Source organism: Garra rufa, chromosome 3 (genome assembly GCF_049309525.1).
Source record: "Garra rufa chromosome 3, GarRuf1.0, whole genome shotgun sequence".
Lineage (NCBI taxonomy): Eukaryota > Metazoa > Chordata > Actinopteri > Cypriniformes > Cyprinidae > Garra > Garra rufa.
Window position 1 is genome coordinate 41,809,200 of NC_133363.1, and position 16,522 is coordinate 41,825,721.

At 34.2% G+C, this 16,522-nt stretch overlaps 1 protein-coding gene across 2 annotated transcripts in view; it reads right to left on the bottom strand.

The window, feature by feature from the left end:
• Window positions 1-766: 766 nt before the first annotated feature.
• Window positions 767-16,522, bottom strand: part of mettl15 (methyltransferase 15, mitochondrial 12S rRNA N4-cytidine) — an 86,416-nt gene continuing 70,660 nt past the window's right edge. For both annotated transcript variants that reach the window (XM_073837091.1, XM_073837092.1), the window contains exon 6: window positions 767-2,731. In XM_073837091.1, the coding sequence (XP_073693192.1) occupies window positions 2,271-2,731 (461 nt within the window). In that variant the 3' untranslated portion in view covers window positions 767-2,270. The remainder of the gene's footprint in view (window positions 2,732-16,522) is intronic.

Consider the following 16,522-nt stretch of genomic DNA (forward strand, 5'->3'; position numbering starts at 1 on the left):
ATAAACTTTTGCATTAATATTGCATCAATTTTCATTCAAGTTTAACAGCTGATTAAACAGTTTAGTCATATTTAACACTAAACAGCTACGTACTTTCTCATTTGGAGTGAAAGGATAAAATAAGGTGTTAAAACCAAAGGCTGTGATCTCAAAGTATATGCAATATTTTGATCCTGAATCACGCTGCTGATGAGGTGTTGAGCTATATGCATGTGAATCAGATGTGAAGCGGCCGGAGTACAGTACACACGCGCTGAGTATTACCATGGCAGCTGAATCCCACCCGAGTCCTGCAGGTGTGTGACTCACCCCCACTAGCTCAACAAAGGGAGAGAGGCCGCCGCATAGAGACGCAATCTCTTTGTGTATCTCTCTCTCTCTCTCTGTCACATGCTGCATTGCCAACTTACATGTGGGCTCTATGCCCATCCATGATCGCACCCCAACACCTTTACATACCATATTGTGCCAGTGTATACTCACTGACTGCTAAACTTTTTACGTACATGTAGTTTGAAATGACATGTTTCTCTCTCTCGCACGCTAAAATTCTCCAGTCACAGTGAAGATTGTTCTGGAGGAACAGCGTGTTATGGCTGATGATTCTCTTATTCGAGCTGTTAATAGAAACTTCACAGGAGGCAGCTGGACAGAGCACTATAGTCATGAATGCAGCAGAAATGAGCAGGAAAGGTGAGAGCTGGGTCGGACCCATGTGTGAAGTGATGCTGAATTAGACTATGAGCTGAGGAAACAGAGCCAGCAATGTGGTAAGGTCTGTTTATTGGTGCAATGGGACGGCGGCGGCTCAGCAGGTAATAGATGGGTGCAACCTTGAGTGACAGACAGTTATTATCCTTAACGAAAACTAGAAATAAAACATTTTGTGACTTGAAAACTACTGCAATGACATTAAAAAAGCCACAAATTAAAGTAATGATGTGAACAGAAGTAAGTTTTTTTCTGTACTGTGATGTACAGTTGAGGTCAAAAGTTTACATACACCTTGCAGAACCTGCTAAATGTTCAATATTTTACCAAAATAAGAGGGATCATACGAAATTCATGTTATTTTTCATTTAGTACTGACCTGAATAGAATATTTTACATAAAAGATGTTTACATAGTCCACAAGAGAAAATAATAGTTGAATTTCTAAAAATGACCCTGTTCAAAAGTTTACATACACTTGAATCTTAATACTGTGTTGTTACCTGAATGACCCACAGCTGTGTTTTTTGTTTAGTGATAGTTGTTCATGAGTCCCATGTTTGTCCTAAACAGTTAAACTAGCTGCTGTTCTTCAGAAAAATCCTTCAGGTCCCACAAATTCTTTGGTTTTTCAATATTTTGTGTATTTGAACCCTTTCCGACAATGACTGTATGATTTTGAGATCCATCTTTTCACGCTGAGGACAACTGAGGGACTCTAATATGCATTAAGAGCTGGGGGTGAAAACTTTTGAAAAGAATGAAGATTTGTCATATTTTGCCTAAATATCTTTTTTTTCATTTAGTACTGCCCTCCAGAAGCTACAGAAGATACTCACATGTTACCCAGAAGACAAAATAATTGAAATTTACCCTGATCTCCAGCTCTTAATGCATCGTGTTTCCATCCGAAGTATCAGTGAGCATTTGAACCTTCTGTAATAGTTGCACATGAGTCCCATCAGATGTCCTCAGTGTGAAAAGACAGATCTCAAAATCATACAGTCATTGTTGGAAAGGGTTCAGATACACAAAAAAGCTGAAAAACCAAAGAATTTGTGGATTTTTTCTGAAGAACATCAGGCAGTTGAACTATTCAGGACAAACAAGGGACATACTGTATGTAAACTTTTGAACTGGGTCATTTTTTTAAGTGAAATCTCTTATTCAGGTCATTACTAAATAAAAAATAACATGCATTTTGTGTGATCCCTCTTGTTTTGGTAAAATGATTAACATTTTGTAGATTCTGCAAGGTGTATGCAAACTTTTGACCTCAACTGTATATTCATGTGAAACAGATTATTGAAAAAGAAAAAATGTAGGGAAGGAACTTGGTTCTATTTATCAGTCATTGACTGGATCGAGGCAGATCAGCTTGCAATCGATTGTAATAAAGGGACGGGTTTTAAGCTGATTGGAGAAGTCATTTTAGCTTTTGTAACTTAGGCGACCGCCCCAGTGACAGCTTCATACTTTTTTCCTGAGAGTGTAGTTAATTTAATAATCTCGCAAAAAAGCATCAGTTTCTCTGTCTCTGGTAGAGTTTGCACTGTTCTCTATCGTCTTACTGCTGTTCTGAGTTTAGCAGATCGTGCTCTTGGGTTCTCCTGCACCTCTTCCACACTTGGCTTTGTCACCTTCCTCAGACTGACCCAATATTTGCTCTCTCGTCCTTTCTCTTCTTCTTCATTCTCTTCCCCCTCCTCCTCCTCACGCTCTTCTTCCTCAAACTCAGGCCGGGCTTTGGCTCGCTGGCGAATGCTGCGGCGTGGTGGGGCGGCCAGGTCCTCTCCACGGAGGAAACGCTTGGTCAGCCGGTCCTCCAGGGAGTGGAAGGTGAGAACACAGAGTCGCCCCTTGGGACGGAGCAGGGTCTGTGCCACACGGAGGCCGGCGTGCAACTCGTTCAGCTCGTCGTTCACAAATATCCGTAAGGCCTGGAAGGTTTTGGTGGCGACGTGTGAAGGGCGCTGCAGGCGGTCACGGCGGGCGTACAATGCGCTGGCTGGAAACGCTCCTAAAGAACGAGAGGTGGAAGAGGATTATATTTGTTATTAAGTTAACAAAGGCTTTTGCAAGGTTCCTTAAAAAAATAATCCACAATTTAAATTGTTCACCTGCACTAGTCTTTAGTTTTAGTTTAGTTAGGTATTATTTTTCAACTAAATGGCATATTAATTGTTTCACATATATTTTCCAAATTGGTTCCTACTTAATAGTTCAAATGTGTTAGAGCAGTGCTCCCACACATTTTTTGTGCTATGTATCCCTTTGGCCCCATCAAAAATGCTCAAGTACCCCTTCTTCAACACCAAACTTATTGTACTAAATATTAAGACATATTATTAAATATTTTTAGTATTATTATGGTCACTTTAAATGTTTAATTTTTTTGTATTAGAAACAAAAGTAGCATACATACAATAAATGATAACCATTGCACACATTACAGTTTTTTTCTTTCCTTAAAAAAGCACTAAAAAGTGATTATTCAAGATTAGCGATCTTAAGCAGTTGTTTAACAAAGCTAATATTTCCAAGACCCCTTTGGTAGGGAATCGCTATGTTAGTGCTTTTTCAAAAAATTACATATATAGTAAATTCATCAGTTTACAAAAAAATTTCCATTTCTGCCACTGAATAAAAAGTAGAACGGTAATTGCAACTTTTTTCTCACACTCACTGTTTTTTTTCTTAGATTTGCATCATACAAACACAATTCTGTCAATTTCTCAGAACTGCAAGATAAAAAAACTCACAATTCTGACTTTTTTCTCAGATTTGTGTAGTACAAACTTGAAATTCTGACTTCTTTTTACCAGAATTGTGTGATACAAACTCACAGTTGCAGGTTTTAAAATATAGAATTGCGAGATAAAAACTCAATTCAGACTTTTTTTCTTAGATTAGCGTGATACAAACTCACAATTCTGACCTTTTCTCAGAATTGTGTGATATAAACTCGCAGTTGTGAGTTATAAAGATTTGCAAGATTAAAAACTCACAATTCTGACTTTTTATAACACTCAATTATAAAGTATAAGTTACTAAGTCAGAATTGTAAGATATAAATTCGCAATTCTGAGAACATAAGTCTTTTTTTCCCCTCAAAACTGGACTTTAGAACTTACAATTGCGAGTTTATATCGCACAATTCAGCCTTTTTTCTCAGATTTGCATGATATAAACTTTGCAATCCTAACTTTTTTCTCAGAATTGCAAGATAAAAACTCACAATTCTGACTTTTTTCCCAGATTTACGGTATATAAACTCGCAATTCTGACTTTTTTTCTCAGAATTGTCTGACATAAACTCGCAATTGGGAGTTATAAAGTCAGAATTGCGAGATAAAAACAATTCAGACTTTTTTCTAAGAATTGCGAGTTCATATCTTACAATTATGGCTTTTTTTCCCCTCAGAATTGCGAGTTAATATCTTGCAATTCTGACTTTATTACACGCTATTATAAAGTTTATTAAGTCAGAATTGTGAGATATAAAATCTCAGTTCCAAGAACATATCGGGTTTTTTTTTGTTCCCTCAAAATTGAACTTTATAACTTGCAATTGGGAATTGATATCACAATTTTGATATCCAAAGTCAGATTTGCAAGATACAAACTCGCATTTGAGGAGAAAAGTCAAAATTGTTTTTATCATGCAATTCTGAGAAAAAATTCAGAATTGCGAGTTTATATCTGGCAATTCTAACTTTATAACTTGCAATTGCGAGTTTTATATCGTTTATAAGTTTTTAGCATGCAACTGAAAAAAGTCAGAACTGTGAGATAAAAAGTTGCAATAACATTTTTTTGTTATTTAGTGGCAGAAACAGGCTTCCATAAATTGATTTAGTTTAAATTACAACTTAGAAAAATCTTTTTTTTCATAGTTTATTTATATATTTTAATCATTGGAAACAACCGACCAAATACTAGACTGTTGTGTTTTTCTATACGTTTACATTTCCTATGGTAATAAATTCCAAGTTTTAAAGTAAAAGAGACAACAAAAATCTCATATATTGTAAGACTCTTGCCTTTACACTTGAAACAAGAGTATGTGATCAAGGGGTCTTGAAGTTGAATAATTCGACTTTAGATCTCATGTGACGGCCTTTTCTGGCTTTATGAAGTACATTATTCAGAATGAGGAATGGAGGTGCAAAAGGGTGCTTTTCGCAAAAACAATCAAGAAGCAAATTCCTCATCAAGAAGAAAAAGGTGCTGTGTACTTTACGAGTATATAAACACAGAGACAAACACACTGAAGGATGAACACGGCTGGGGACACACAGGGGCTTATTCCAGATCAGTATGTGTGATGACACAGTGCTTTTGAAAATAAACAGGCTGTTCTACAAAGCTTCCAAAGCTCATGGAGAGATAGGTCCACGCTGTATATTGTGCTGAGATGAGTTGGCTCAGTCTGAGCAAGGGGAGGTGATGTTGTTCCCTGAATTGACAACATGCAGAGCTTAAAACTGCAAATGGAAAGGACACACAGAAGTTTTCTTATTAGAAGGTAGGGAACACAAAAGTATGACCGTATATATCTTCTGGAAATACAGCCATGATATTCAATCATAAAGTTTAAAGCTTATGAAAGCGCTTTAATGGCTATTTCGGATATCTATCATAAAGGACATTGGGAAAAAAAGTAATTGAGCAACAAAGTCAGTCAAAAGCTACTTTTTCATATATTTCCTTAATAGTTCACTCAAAAAAATGGACATTCTGCCACCATTTACTTAATCTCATGTCATTCCAAATCTATCCTTCTTTTTTTCAGTGGAAAACTAAAGAAAATATAAAAAAATATATTGTTTTGCCCACAATGGAAAAAAAGGGTCCAAAACAACACTGAAACCAACTGATTTTGATTGTAGGGACAAAAAACATGAGCTAATTTTCTAAATAATTTCTTTCACACACAAAAAGAAAGTCATACAGGTTTGGAACAATAAAGTAAACATTGAAAAATGTTTGTGTAAACTTTTTTTTTAACAGACATCTTTACTACTGTATGCAAAAAAGTATATCTCTGTTTTTTCCTCATTTTGCTATTCAGGGTTTCAAAATATTTATATATATTATATATTGTGAGATATATATTTAGAATCCTGACTATTTCTCAGAATTGCATGATATAAGCTCACAGTTGCGAGAAAAAAAAATTAGCATTGAGAAATAAAAACAATTTTGACTTTTTTCCAGTATCTCACAAATCTGACTTTTGATATCAGAATTGTGATATATATCGGAACTGTAATATAAACAGAATTGCGAGCTATAGTCCAATTTTGAGGGAATTTTGAGTTATCAACTCTCAATTCTGAGAAACAAAAAAGTACGTTTTTATCCCGCAATTCTGACTTTCTAACTCACAATTGCAAGTTTATATCACAAAAATCAGAGAAAAAAAAACACAGGAGTATGATCGTGCACTACATATTTACTGTAAACACAACCATGATAATCAATTATTAAATATGCTTATTATAGTGCTTTAATGGCTATTTTAGATGTCTTTCAGAAATGACATTGGTTCTAAACTATAGCAACATTCAGGTAATTATATGGATATTGTTTAATATTATTACTAAAAAAAAGTTACATTCTATGTTTCTAAATGTTTTTAAATAAAAGTCTGAAGGAGTTTTTCTTGATATGTTTTGTTGACATACCTGTTTAAATTATTTTGTACAAACTGGCTTGCATCTACCTAACTATCTATCTATGAAAACTAAAGTAGTCAAAATCGCCCTTTTTTAAGAAAAGGGAAGATCTGAAAATTGCTTTTTGCCCACAATGAAAAAAAAAGGTCCAAACGACACTGGATCAACTGACTTAATCGTATGGACAAAAAAAACTTTAGATAATTTTCTAAAAAAACAAAACACAAAAAAAAAGAAAGAAAGAAAGAAAGAAACACACAAAAATAAAGTCATACAGGTTTTGAACATCAAAGTAAACACTGACAACATTTTTGCACAAATTCCTTTTAAGGGACATCTTTACTTCAACATCTTTTTCTTCACTTTGCTATCCAGGGCTTCAAAATGTTTTAAGCAATTAAAAAAAAACGTTATAACTGCGATATATAATAATAATAATAATAATAATAATAATGCATTTTATTTAATGGCGCCTTTCAAAACACCCATGATCACCTCACAAGCAAACAAAGATAAAAAATACAAATCACTACACAAAACAAAAACACAACAAACAGTCCGCAAGTAAAAATAGGGTGCAGAAAAGACTCAATAAAACATTATAAATAAGCCTGTATAAAAAGATGTTTAAGACGTGTTTTAAAAGTCAACAGGTAAACAGGCAATTGGTTCAGGAAAATTCTGACTTTTTTTCTCAGAATTGCATGAAAATAAGCTCACAGTTGCGAGAAATATAATGTCAGAATTGTGAGATAATATTTTTATTTGCAAATGCGAGTTTGTATCTCACAAATCTGACTTTTGATATTAGAATTTTCATATGTGACCCTGGACCACAAAATCAGTCTTAAGTCGCTGGGGTATATTTGTAGCAATAGCCAAAAATACATTGTATGGGTCAAAATTATTGTTTTTTCTTTTATGCCAAAAATCATTAGGAAATGAAGTAAAGATCATGTTCCATTAAGATTTTTTTTGTAAAATTCCTACTATAAATATATTAAAATGTAATTTTTGATTAGTAATATGCAATGTTAAGAGCTTAATTTGGACAACTTTAAAGGTGATTTTCTCAGTATTTTGATTTTTTTGCACCCTCAGATTCCAGATTTTCAAATAGATGTATCTCGGCCAAATATTGTCCTATCCTAACAAACCATACATCAATAGAAAGCTTATTTGTTGAGCTTTCATATGATGTATACATCTCAGTTTTGTAAAATTTTACCTTATGACTGGTTTTGTGGTCTAGGGTCACATATATATTAGAATTTTGAATAAACTCACAATTGTGAGTTATAAAGTGCAATTATGACGGGACAAAAAAGACTGATATGATATCAGGTCTATCAATGAAAACTAAAGTGGTCAAATCACCTTTTTTTAAGAAATGAGAAGATTACGAACATGAACTACTGGCTATGCAGCATGTTCCAAAAATCCAGTACACTTAGGTCAGATTTTAGTTTACTATTAGTTATGCTTGATACATTTCTAGCATATTTAAAAAGGAATAGGTAAATGAAACTAAAAATAGCATACTTACATTTAGGGCTGCACGACAGATCGTTTGAGCATCGTCATCGCGATGTACGCATGCGCGATAGTCACATCGTGGCAGTCACGATGCAGGGCAAAAAAAAAAATTATGTGTGTCTGATTTAAAAATGTACTTTCTATATTTCTAAACTTCCTATTCACGGATCTATATTTGTCTAAAATAAAGTAATTAACTCATGTATAAGGGTTCTTTAAAAACTACAATGCACACGTTGCTTCACCTACTTCATGCATGCAGTCTCTGTGTGCGCATGGAGAAATGAGCGCGGGACGGGAGAAAAGCTCCGAAATGGAAGATTTGGTCGCAAAAAGAAACGCAACGTCGGTCATATGGAAGTATTTTGGATACAAAAAGGATGCTGCTGACCAAAAACAGGTGCTTTGTCGGGAGTGCCTGGCAGTTGTTGCCACAACTCACGGAAACACTACGAATTTAAGGGACCGTTCACATGTCGCGCCTAAAAACGCGTGGAAAACGCTAGGCGCGCCGCTTTCTCCTTCTTTCCAAAGCGCTCTGTAACTTGAGCTCCAGTGGCGTCTGACATTGCTAAGCAACCATGACCTGCGCTCTCCTACAGACGCGGAAGTTTCAGCAAAGATAAATAAACAAAGATAAATGGATTTCCAAAACTAAACATTGCTTGCAGTAGCTCTGCTGCTAAAAAATGTTATCCCTGTAACAGCTATGATCAGCTAGCTGTTCCTCCATCTTGGCTAAGCTTTTAATGTTTTTCGTGAAAGGAAGAAGCTGATTTCCCTTTCATCAGGGGAAAAGCAACATTCATTATTAATTTCATATTAGAGCCTTCATTTGCCTGAATTGACAGTGAATAAGGTGAGTCAAACTGTTTATGAAACTACCCAAAATAAGCTTTAAAAAGCTTTTATTTCAGGGCTTTGATTATACTGTACTTTTACATTTTTTTTATTCTTTGAAAATGCTTACAAAATTACCCCAATTATTCTTGAATTATTATTTGATTTTTAAGCAGTTCAAAACAACCTGATGAACACAAATGAATTTGTACACATCACAATATATATCGCAAGAAAAAAAATATATCGCAATGTAATTTTTTCCCAATATCGTGCAGCCCTACTTACATTTACAATAGTGCTCACTGTGATTCACAGTTTCATGTTAAATGATTAACAATGTTTTTCCCACTTCACCCTTCAAGGCTTTTAATAAACCTAAGGGGAAAAAACCTAATTGAGCAACAAAGTCAGTCAAAAGCTACTTTTTCATATATTTCCTTAATAGTTCACTCATTCCAAAACTTTTTTTTTTTCAATGGAACATCAATGAAAATATCTGAAAATTACGGAGCCCCTACGTCACCTGTAGAAGAAAAATAATTAATCCGTGGGGACGGTTTTGCAATGCGTTCCCTCAGTTTATAAACCGTACCCACGAATTCTTAAACACTTCCCTCGGTTTAACAAGTCGTGCCCACGGATTAACAAACCGTACCCACGTATTTCCAATCCGTGCGCTCAGATTTTGTAAACCGTACCCTCGGATTTTTAATCCGTACCCACAAATTCATAATCCTTGCGCACGCTTTAGCAATCCGTTCCCACGGTTTGTAAACTGTACTCATGGATTTGTGGCCCCGCCCCCAAATTCAACCAGGCCACCCGTTTAGATGCGGGATCCATTGTACTGCATTTATTAAACTTTATTTCTCATAGTAGGCTATATGAGACTATGCAACACTGACAAAACAGAGTTTTTAGCTTTCTTTTATATTAATCACCAATAGATTAGCTGCTAAAACACCACACCTGTGTTTTATCCCATTGGTTATTAATGTAAAATAAACGCTAAAAAGAAGACTTGTTTGTGGGTATGGTTTGTTAATCCGTGGGCACGACTTGTTAAACCGAGGGAATGAATTGCAAAACCGTCCCCACGGATTAATTATTTTTCTTCTACAGGTGACGTAAGGGGCTCCGTAGTACATTGTTTTTTGGCCACAATGGAAAAAAAAAGATACAAAACAAAACAAAAAAAATACAAAACAGACAAAAAAAAAGATATAAACTCACAATTCTGTTTTTTTTTTTCTCAGAATTGGATGATATAAGCTCACAGTTGCAAGAAATAAAGTCAGAATTGTGAGATAAAAACAATTTTAACTTTTTTTTTTTTTCGCAAATGCTAGTTTTTATCTCACAAATCTGACTTTTGATATTAGAAATGTCATATATATTAGAATTTTGATATAAACTGAGTTATAAAGTCTAATTTTAAGGAGACAAAAAAGACTGATATGTTCTTAGAATTGCGAATTTATATCTCACAATTCTGATAGTATCTATCTATCTATCTATCTATGAAAACTATAGTGGTAAAACTCACCTTTTTTTTTAAGAAATGGGAAGATTGCAAACATGAACTGGTTATGCAGCATATTCCAAAAAAAACGGTACACTTAGGTCAGATATTAGTTAGTTATGCTTGATACATTTTAAAACATTACCTAACATATTTAAAAAGGAATAGGTAAATGAAACTAAAAATAGCATACTCACATTCACAGTTTCATGTTAAATGATTAGCAATGTTTTTTCCACCTAACCCTTCAAGGCTGTTAATAAACCTAAGAGCAAAAAAACCTAATTGAGCAACAAAGTCAGTCAAAGGCTACTTTTTCATATATTTCCTTAATAGTTAATTCTAAAATGGAATTGTAATACTTAACCTTAAGACATTCCAAAAACTTCTTTTTTCTGTGGAACATCAAAGAAGATATCCAAAAAAAGTTTTTTGCCCACAATGAGAGAAAAAAAGGTCTAAAACACAATGAAACCCATTGTTTTTAATCGTACGGGCAAGACACATGATATATTTTTCTGAATATTTTCTTCCACACACAAAAAATAAAGTCATAGAGGTTTGCAACAACAAAGTAAACATTGACAAAATTTTTGGTGCAAACTCCTATTAAAGAACACTTTTACTACCGTATGCAAAAAAAAAAGTATTTCAGTTTTTTATTCACCTTGTCAATATGAAAATGTTTCACGCAAAGGTTTCTAAAATTATTTCAAGATAAATGTACCCACTATTGTTAATGCCCTAGCTTTACGCTGATGAATGAGAGAAAGAGACGGAGAGATAGACAGCTAAAGAAAAGGAGAGGTGTTGCATCTCTCAAGTCTTGCACTTCTGGGCTTGGAGGAGCGAGACACTGGCCAATCAATAAGACCACATGCCTCTGCCCAGCCTCTTATTTTAAAACCAAGACATAAGGGAGCGAGTGAGGAACAGGAAAATATGAAACAGAAAAAAATGAAAAGGAATAAAAAATGACCAGAGAATAAATAGATGGATATACAGACAGACAGGCCTTGAAAAAAAGGGAAAGAAAGTTTATTTGGAAAAAGTATAAAAAAACACAACCAAATAAAATCAAGTTCAGGTTTAGCAGGCTGTAAACATTAATCATTCAATACAATGTAAACTGCACCAATCTAATTAAAAAAAAAAAATCCTGATTTAGTAAAGAAAGCATTAAATAATCAAATCTCAATTGCTTAAGTGAATAAATACAGCAATCAGTCTGTTCCTGTTACCTCGATGGGTGCTCTCCTCACATTCCAATCAGCAATCGCTATTGATTCTCCATAATTGGCCATGAATCCTGATGGGTGTGACAATGAGAGCAGCCTCTGCCTAATTACCTCTACATTTAAAATGAACTCACTTTATTAAAAACAATGTTTACACAGAAGCCTAATGAGCTGTACGATGTAAATAGGCAAAGATTTCTTTAAAACAAACAAGCAAGCAACAAACATTAAATAATGTAATCAAATTTTAGGCGTTTAATAATTCCCTAATAGGTTGTATTTATATTATAGATCTATATAACCACTGGCTATTAGAATGTCAAGTCAAATGTAGTGAAAATGACACTTTGTTAAATGGAAATGTAATAGGTTGGCAGTCTTTTATGAGAGTGCAGGGATTAGAGGGTAACACCCAGCTGCTCATGGTTCTGATAATTGGCGGTATGTCTTTATTTGGATCAAACTGATTACTGCATGACATCCTTCTGTAATGAAGGGAGAGATCTCTCCTGAATGAGGCTCCGCACAAGCACATTTCAGCTTGAATAGAGGGCTCATTCTTTGTCTGACGGTGAATTGAATTACGGATTTCCTTTTGTAATTCCTCTCTATTAATCACGAAGCTCGTGTTGCTTTAAGGAATGAACAAGGGGCAGAACTCGCATTTCGAAATTCAAGGCTGTTATTCCAAACATCATTTGACTGATTGATCAAAGAATAAAAACAAAGGCAATGGCTTAAAAGACGGCATTTACTGTAGAGCATTGTTCTGATTAACTAAGAAATGACTGGATTTGTCTGAATTTTCAGCATAATTAGTCCAGTCTTCAGTGTCACATGATCCTTCAGAAGTCATTCTAATATTCTGCTTTATTATGAATGTTGGAAACAGTTGTGCTGTTTAATTTTTTGGAACCTGTGATACTATTTCCATGATTCTTTGATGAATAAAAAATAAGAATGAATTGATTTAAAGCAGAAATCTTTTCTAATAATAGTAATAATAACTACTACTAATAAGAAGTCTTTCATATCACTATCTATCAATTCAATACATATTTTCTGAATATTTTTTTAAGAGAAAAATTAACTATTTTATATAAAATATAAAATCTGTTCTTTTTGTTTATTTATTTTTATTTATTTTTTATTCATCTAAGAATCCCGAAAATATCAGGTCCTCACAGGTCCAAAAAAAAGATATATATTTGGTAGCACAACTGTTTTCAACATTTATAATAAATTATCATATTAGAATGATTTCTGAAGGGCCATGTGACAATGAAGACTGAAGCAATGATGCTGAAAATTCAGCTTTGCATCACAGGAATAAATTATATTTCAAAAAGTATATTACATTAGAAAACTGTTATTTTAAATTAATGAATGAAAAATTTGAAAGGGGTAATTTAAAATAGAAATCTTTTCTATTAATATTAATAGTAACTAATAACTAAATACTACTACAAATAATAAGTCTTTCCTATCACTTTCTATCAATTCAACACATTCTTTTTGAATAAAAGTAATAATTTTGTTTTTCAAAAAAAGAAAGAAAAAAACTACTAATCACAAACTTTTGAAAAAGGAAAAGAAAGGAAAGGAAAGAAGGTGAAGTGAGGCCAAGTATGACCTGAGATTCGAACCCGTAACCTTTGGGTTACAAGTCCGACTCTCTAACCATTAGGCCACGGCTGCCAAAAAAATTTCCCAAAAATTATCACAGGTTCCAAAAAATAAATAAATAAATATTTGGCAGCACAACTGTTTTCAACATTTATGATAAATTATCATAATAGAATGATTTCTAAAGGATCATGTGATGCTAAAGCCTGGAGTAATGATGCTGAAAATGCTGAAAAAGTATATTAAAATAGAAAACTGTTATTTTAAATTGTAATAATATTTCACAATATGATTTTTTCTGTATTCATATAAAGAGTCTTAATGAGCATAAGAGACTTCTTTAAAAACATAAAAAAGTATCTTCTTAAAGCGTAATAAATTCATTCATATTATAATTTATAATTGTTTTCATTATAAGATTTTTTTAATATTAACATTTTGTATATTTATATAAAATATTATAAACATTTAAAAAATACATTTTAATATTAATTTGTTTAAAGTATAATTAAAATTTCATTAAGTTTAATATAAATATATCTTATTAAAATGTATGTTTAAATGTTTTAAATGTTATGTATCAAATGTTTCCCTATTTGATATAGTCTTGCCTATTGTCTTGAAAAGACAAAGCTCAAGAAACAAATTATACAAATAGTTTGAGACCCTTCTTTACAATAAAAATCTCAATGACTATCACTCCAGCTGTAGCACATTCACATCAAAGTCCTGACTGCTTCACCCCTGAGCTCTGTAAGTCTTGTTTTGAACATGTGAAATTTCTATGATATGTAGGCATAATCGTGTTAAAATGCATAGGTCCATAAGTCAACAAAAGCTGAAATGATTAAAACGTGTCTCACTTTTGACTCATCCATTGATCATGTTTGAGGAAGAACCAGAGAAATAACGCAGGTCAGGTGAACACAAGGAGCTGGCCAAGACACGCTTAATGTTAGGTTCTACACCAAAACGCTTGATTCATTTTGCATAAACTATGAGACGGAGTTGTGACTCAGTAATAGTTTATTCCTCGTTTATCACGGCACACGGATATGGCCAAAGGGTGAATATGTTCGGTGAAAAGACTCAATCCTGCATACACTATGACAACACACTGATGACTCATTTCCAGCAAATGTGTCTCACGGACACTTACATATTTCTCCTTGTTCACCTCTGGGAAAGAAAAGAGCAATAAGTGAAAGAGAGAGAGACAGAACTGAAATTAAAGCTTTCCATCTTCTTGTTTACCCTGAAGAGTTAACTAAAATTTGCACAACATTTCCCAATCTATGCTGATCACATCAGGTTTCCAGTAAGAACGGAGATGAAGGGTCCTATATTATTCTGTAGTGTCAATTTACGCTGCTTTCTTTGAAAGCTCAGGAAGGGCCGTTACAAGTGCCTTGTTCCTGGGCGAGGCTGGCAATAGCTGTTACGCATAAGACTTTCAAAGAGTAATGCTTCATTATTACCTAGTAAATCCCCCTCTATATGAGCAACCGGCTGCATAGGGACACAGAACCTCATGAATGTTATTTGAGGCTGAAAAGGGCAGCGTTGCTATTGGCTGCTAGGGACTGTGGTGGCTCACCACGAAAATGACTGTTATTGGAAAATTTGCAAGAACATCACTATTATGGGTTAATAAAATTAAAGGCACTGGGTCAAATCTGACCGTCAACCTGCAGAATCACATGAGAGTTTTTGAGTTTTGAGTCAACCTATGTCTGATTAAGTATAAAGTTCGGTTTGTATGATATTTTTGAAGAACACTGGCACATTCACCTGTATGCGAGTTTACCAGAGCTACTGAACAGTGTCACATTAGAATGATAAATACAACAAAAAAAGGTGAAACAGAAATTATTTACAAGTTCAATTTTATCTGATGAAAAAATCTGACTAGAAATATTTTTTAATAGGCTATGAAACCATATATTGCACTCATTGCATTAAAAACATACAGTGAGGTCTAAAAGTCAAATGAATTTGTCATGAATTGTACTTGAATGGAAGAACAAGCCAACATTTTGCACCAAAGATTTGTGATATTGTCACAAACAGTTAGTAACGCAGTCCATTGCATTACACATATGCAATATAATCAGACTTCTATATTACTTTTGACCTACCTCGTTTATCACATTGATTTAACTTTTTTACTTAGTACTTTCCTGAATAAGTTATTTCACAAACAGATGTTTATATATACTCCACAAGACAAAATAATAACTGAATTTATAAAAACAACCCTGTTCAGAAGTTTACACACCCCTGAATCTTAATGCTGTGTGTCGTTTTCTGGATGATCCACAACTGTTTTCATGTTTTGTGATGGTTGTTCATGAGTCACTTATTTACCCAAAGCAGTTCAACTGTCTGTTGCTCTTCAAAAGAATCCTCTAGTTCCTGCACATTCTTTGGTTTTCCAGCATCTTCTTCATATTTGAACCCTTTCCAAAACTGAATGTATGATTTTGTGGTCCATCTTTTCACACTGAGGACAATTGAGGGACTCATACACAACTATTACAAAAACATTTACTGATGCGTAAGGCAACAAAATGAACATATTTGCATATTCTGCAAGGGGTATGTAAACTTTTGAGCACAACTGCATGCATATTTATACAACAGTTCTTTCTGGTCCTCCAATCAGACTGGCTGAGAGGAGTGCGATAGTCAAGCAATATTGGAACTCCAACCATTTCACCGTTTGTATCACTCCGCTTGCATTATTTCTCACAGTGAGTGTCATGGTGGACGCCTTAATCTACTATACTGCCCTCCAAAGGCAAAGCACAGTAACTACACATTTGGTCAAAATAGAGTTAAGGCTTAAAATGGGCTTTGTGACAACTGTTTTGTCTTTTGGCAAAGTCTCCTGGTTCAATTTTGTCCCATTTCAGAGAAACGAGAGTGTCAAAATCGCAGTAACTACAAAATCCAAACTAATACCAAGGCAAACTGCAGTAAGTGATGTTCTAGCTTTGTTTTCCCGGCTCTGACACTGCATCTGCGGTCTGCCGTTACACAATATCCAAAGACAGGTAAGGAAGATAGCAAGGCAAATTGACAGCTTTATAATCATTTTACATGAACTAGCAAGCCGCTAGCAAATTAAACAAGCATTTTAGCCTACCTGCACTGCTCCAATGAAGGCAATTATCCACTCTGACAATGTAATGATAATCCGATTTATAATCGTGTTAATGTTTTTTGATTTGGACATCTCTCCACGTTTCAGGCAGCTGATCAAATTGTAGTGACAGCGGTTACTCCTTCAAAAGTTAGCTGACTCTGGTAAAGTAATATTGTTAGGCAAAGTTAGCTATGCCTCCTCAGCAAAGTGACAACCG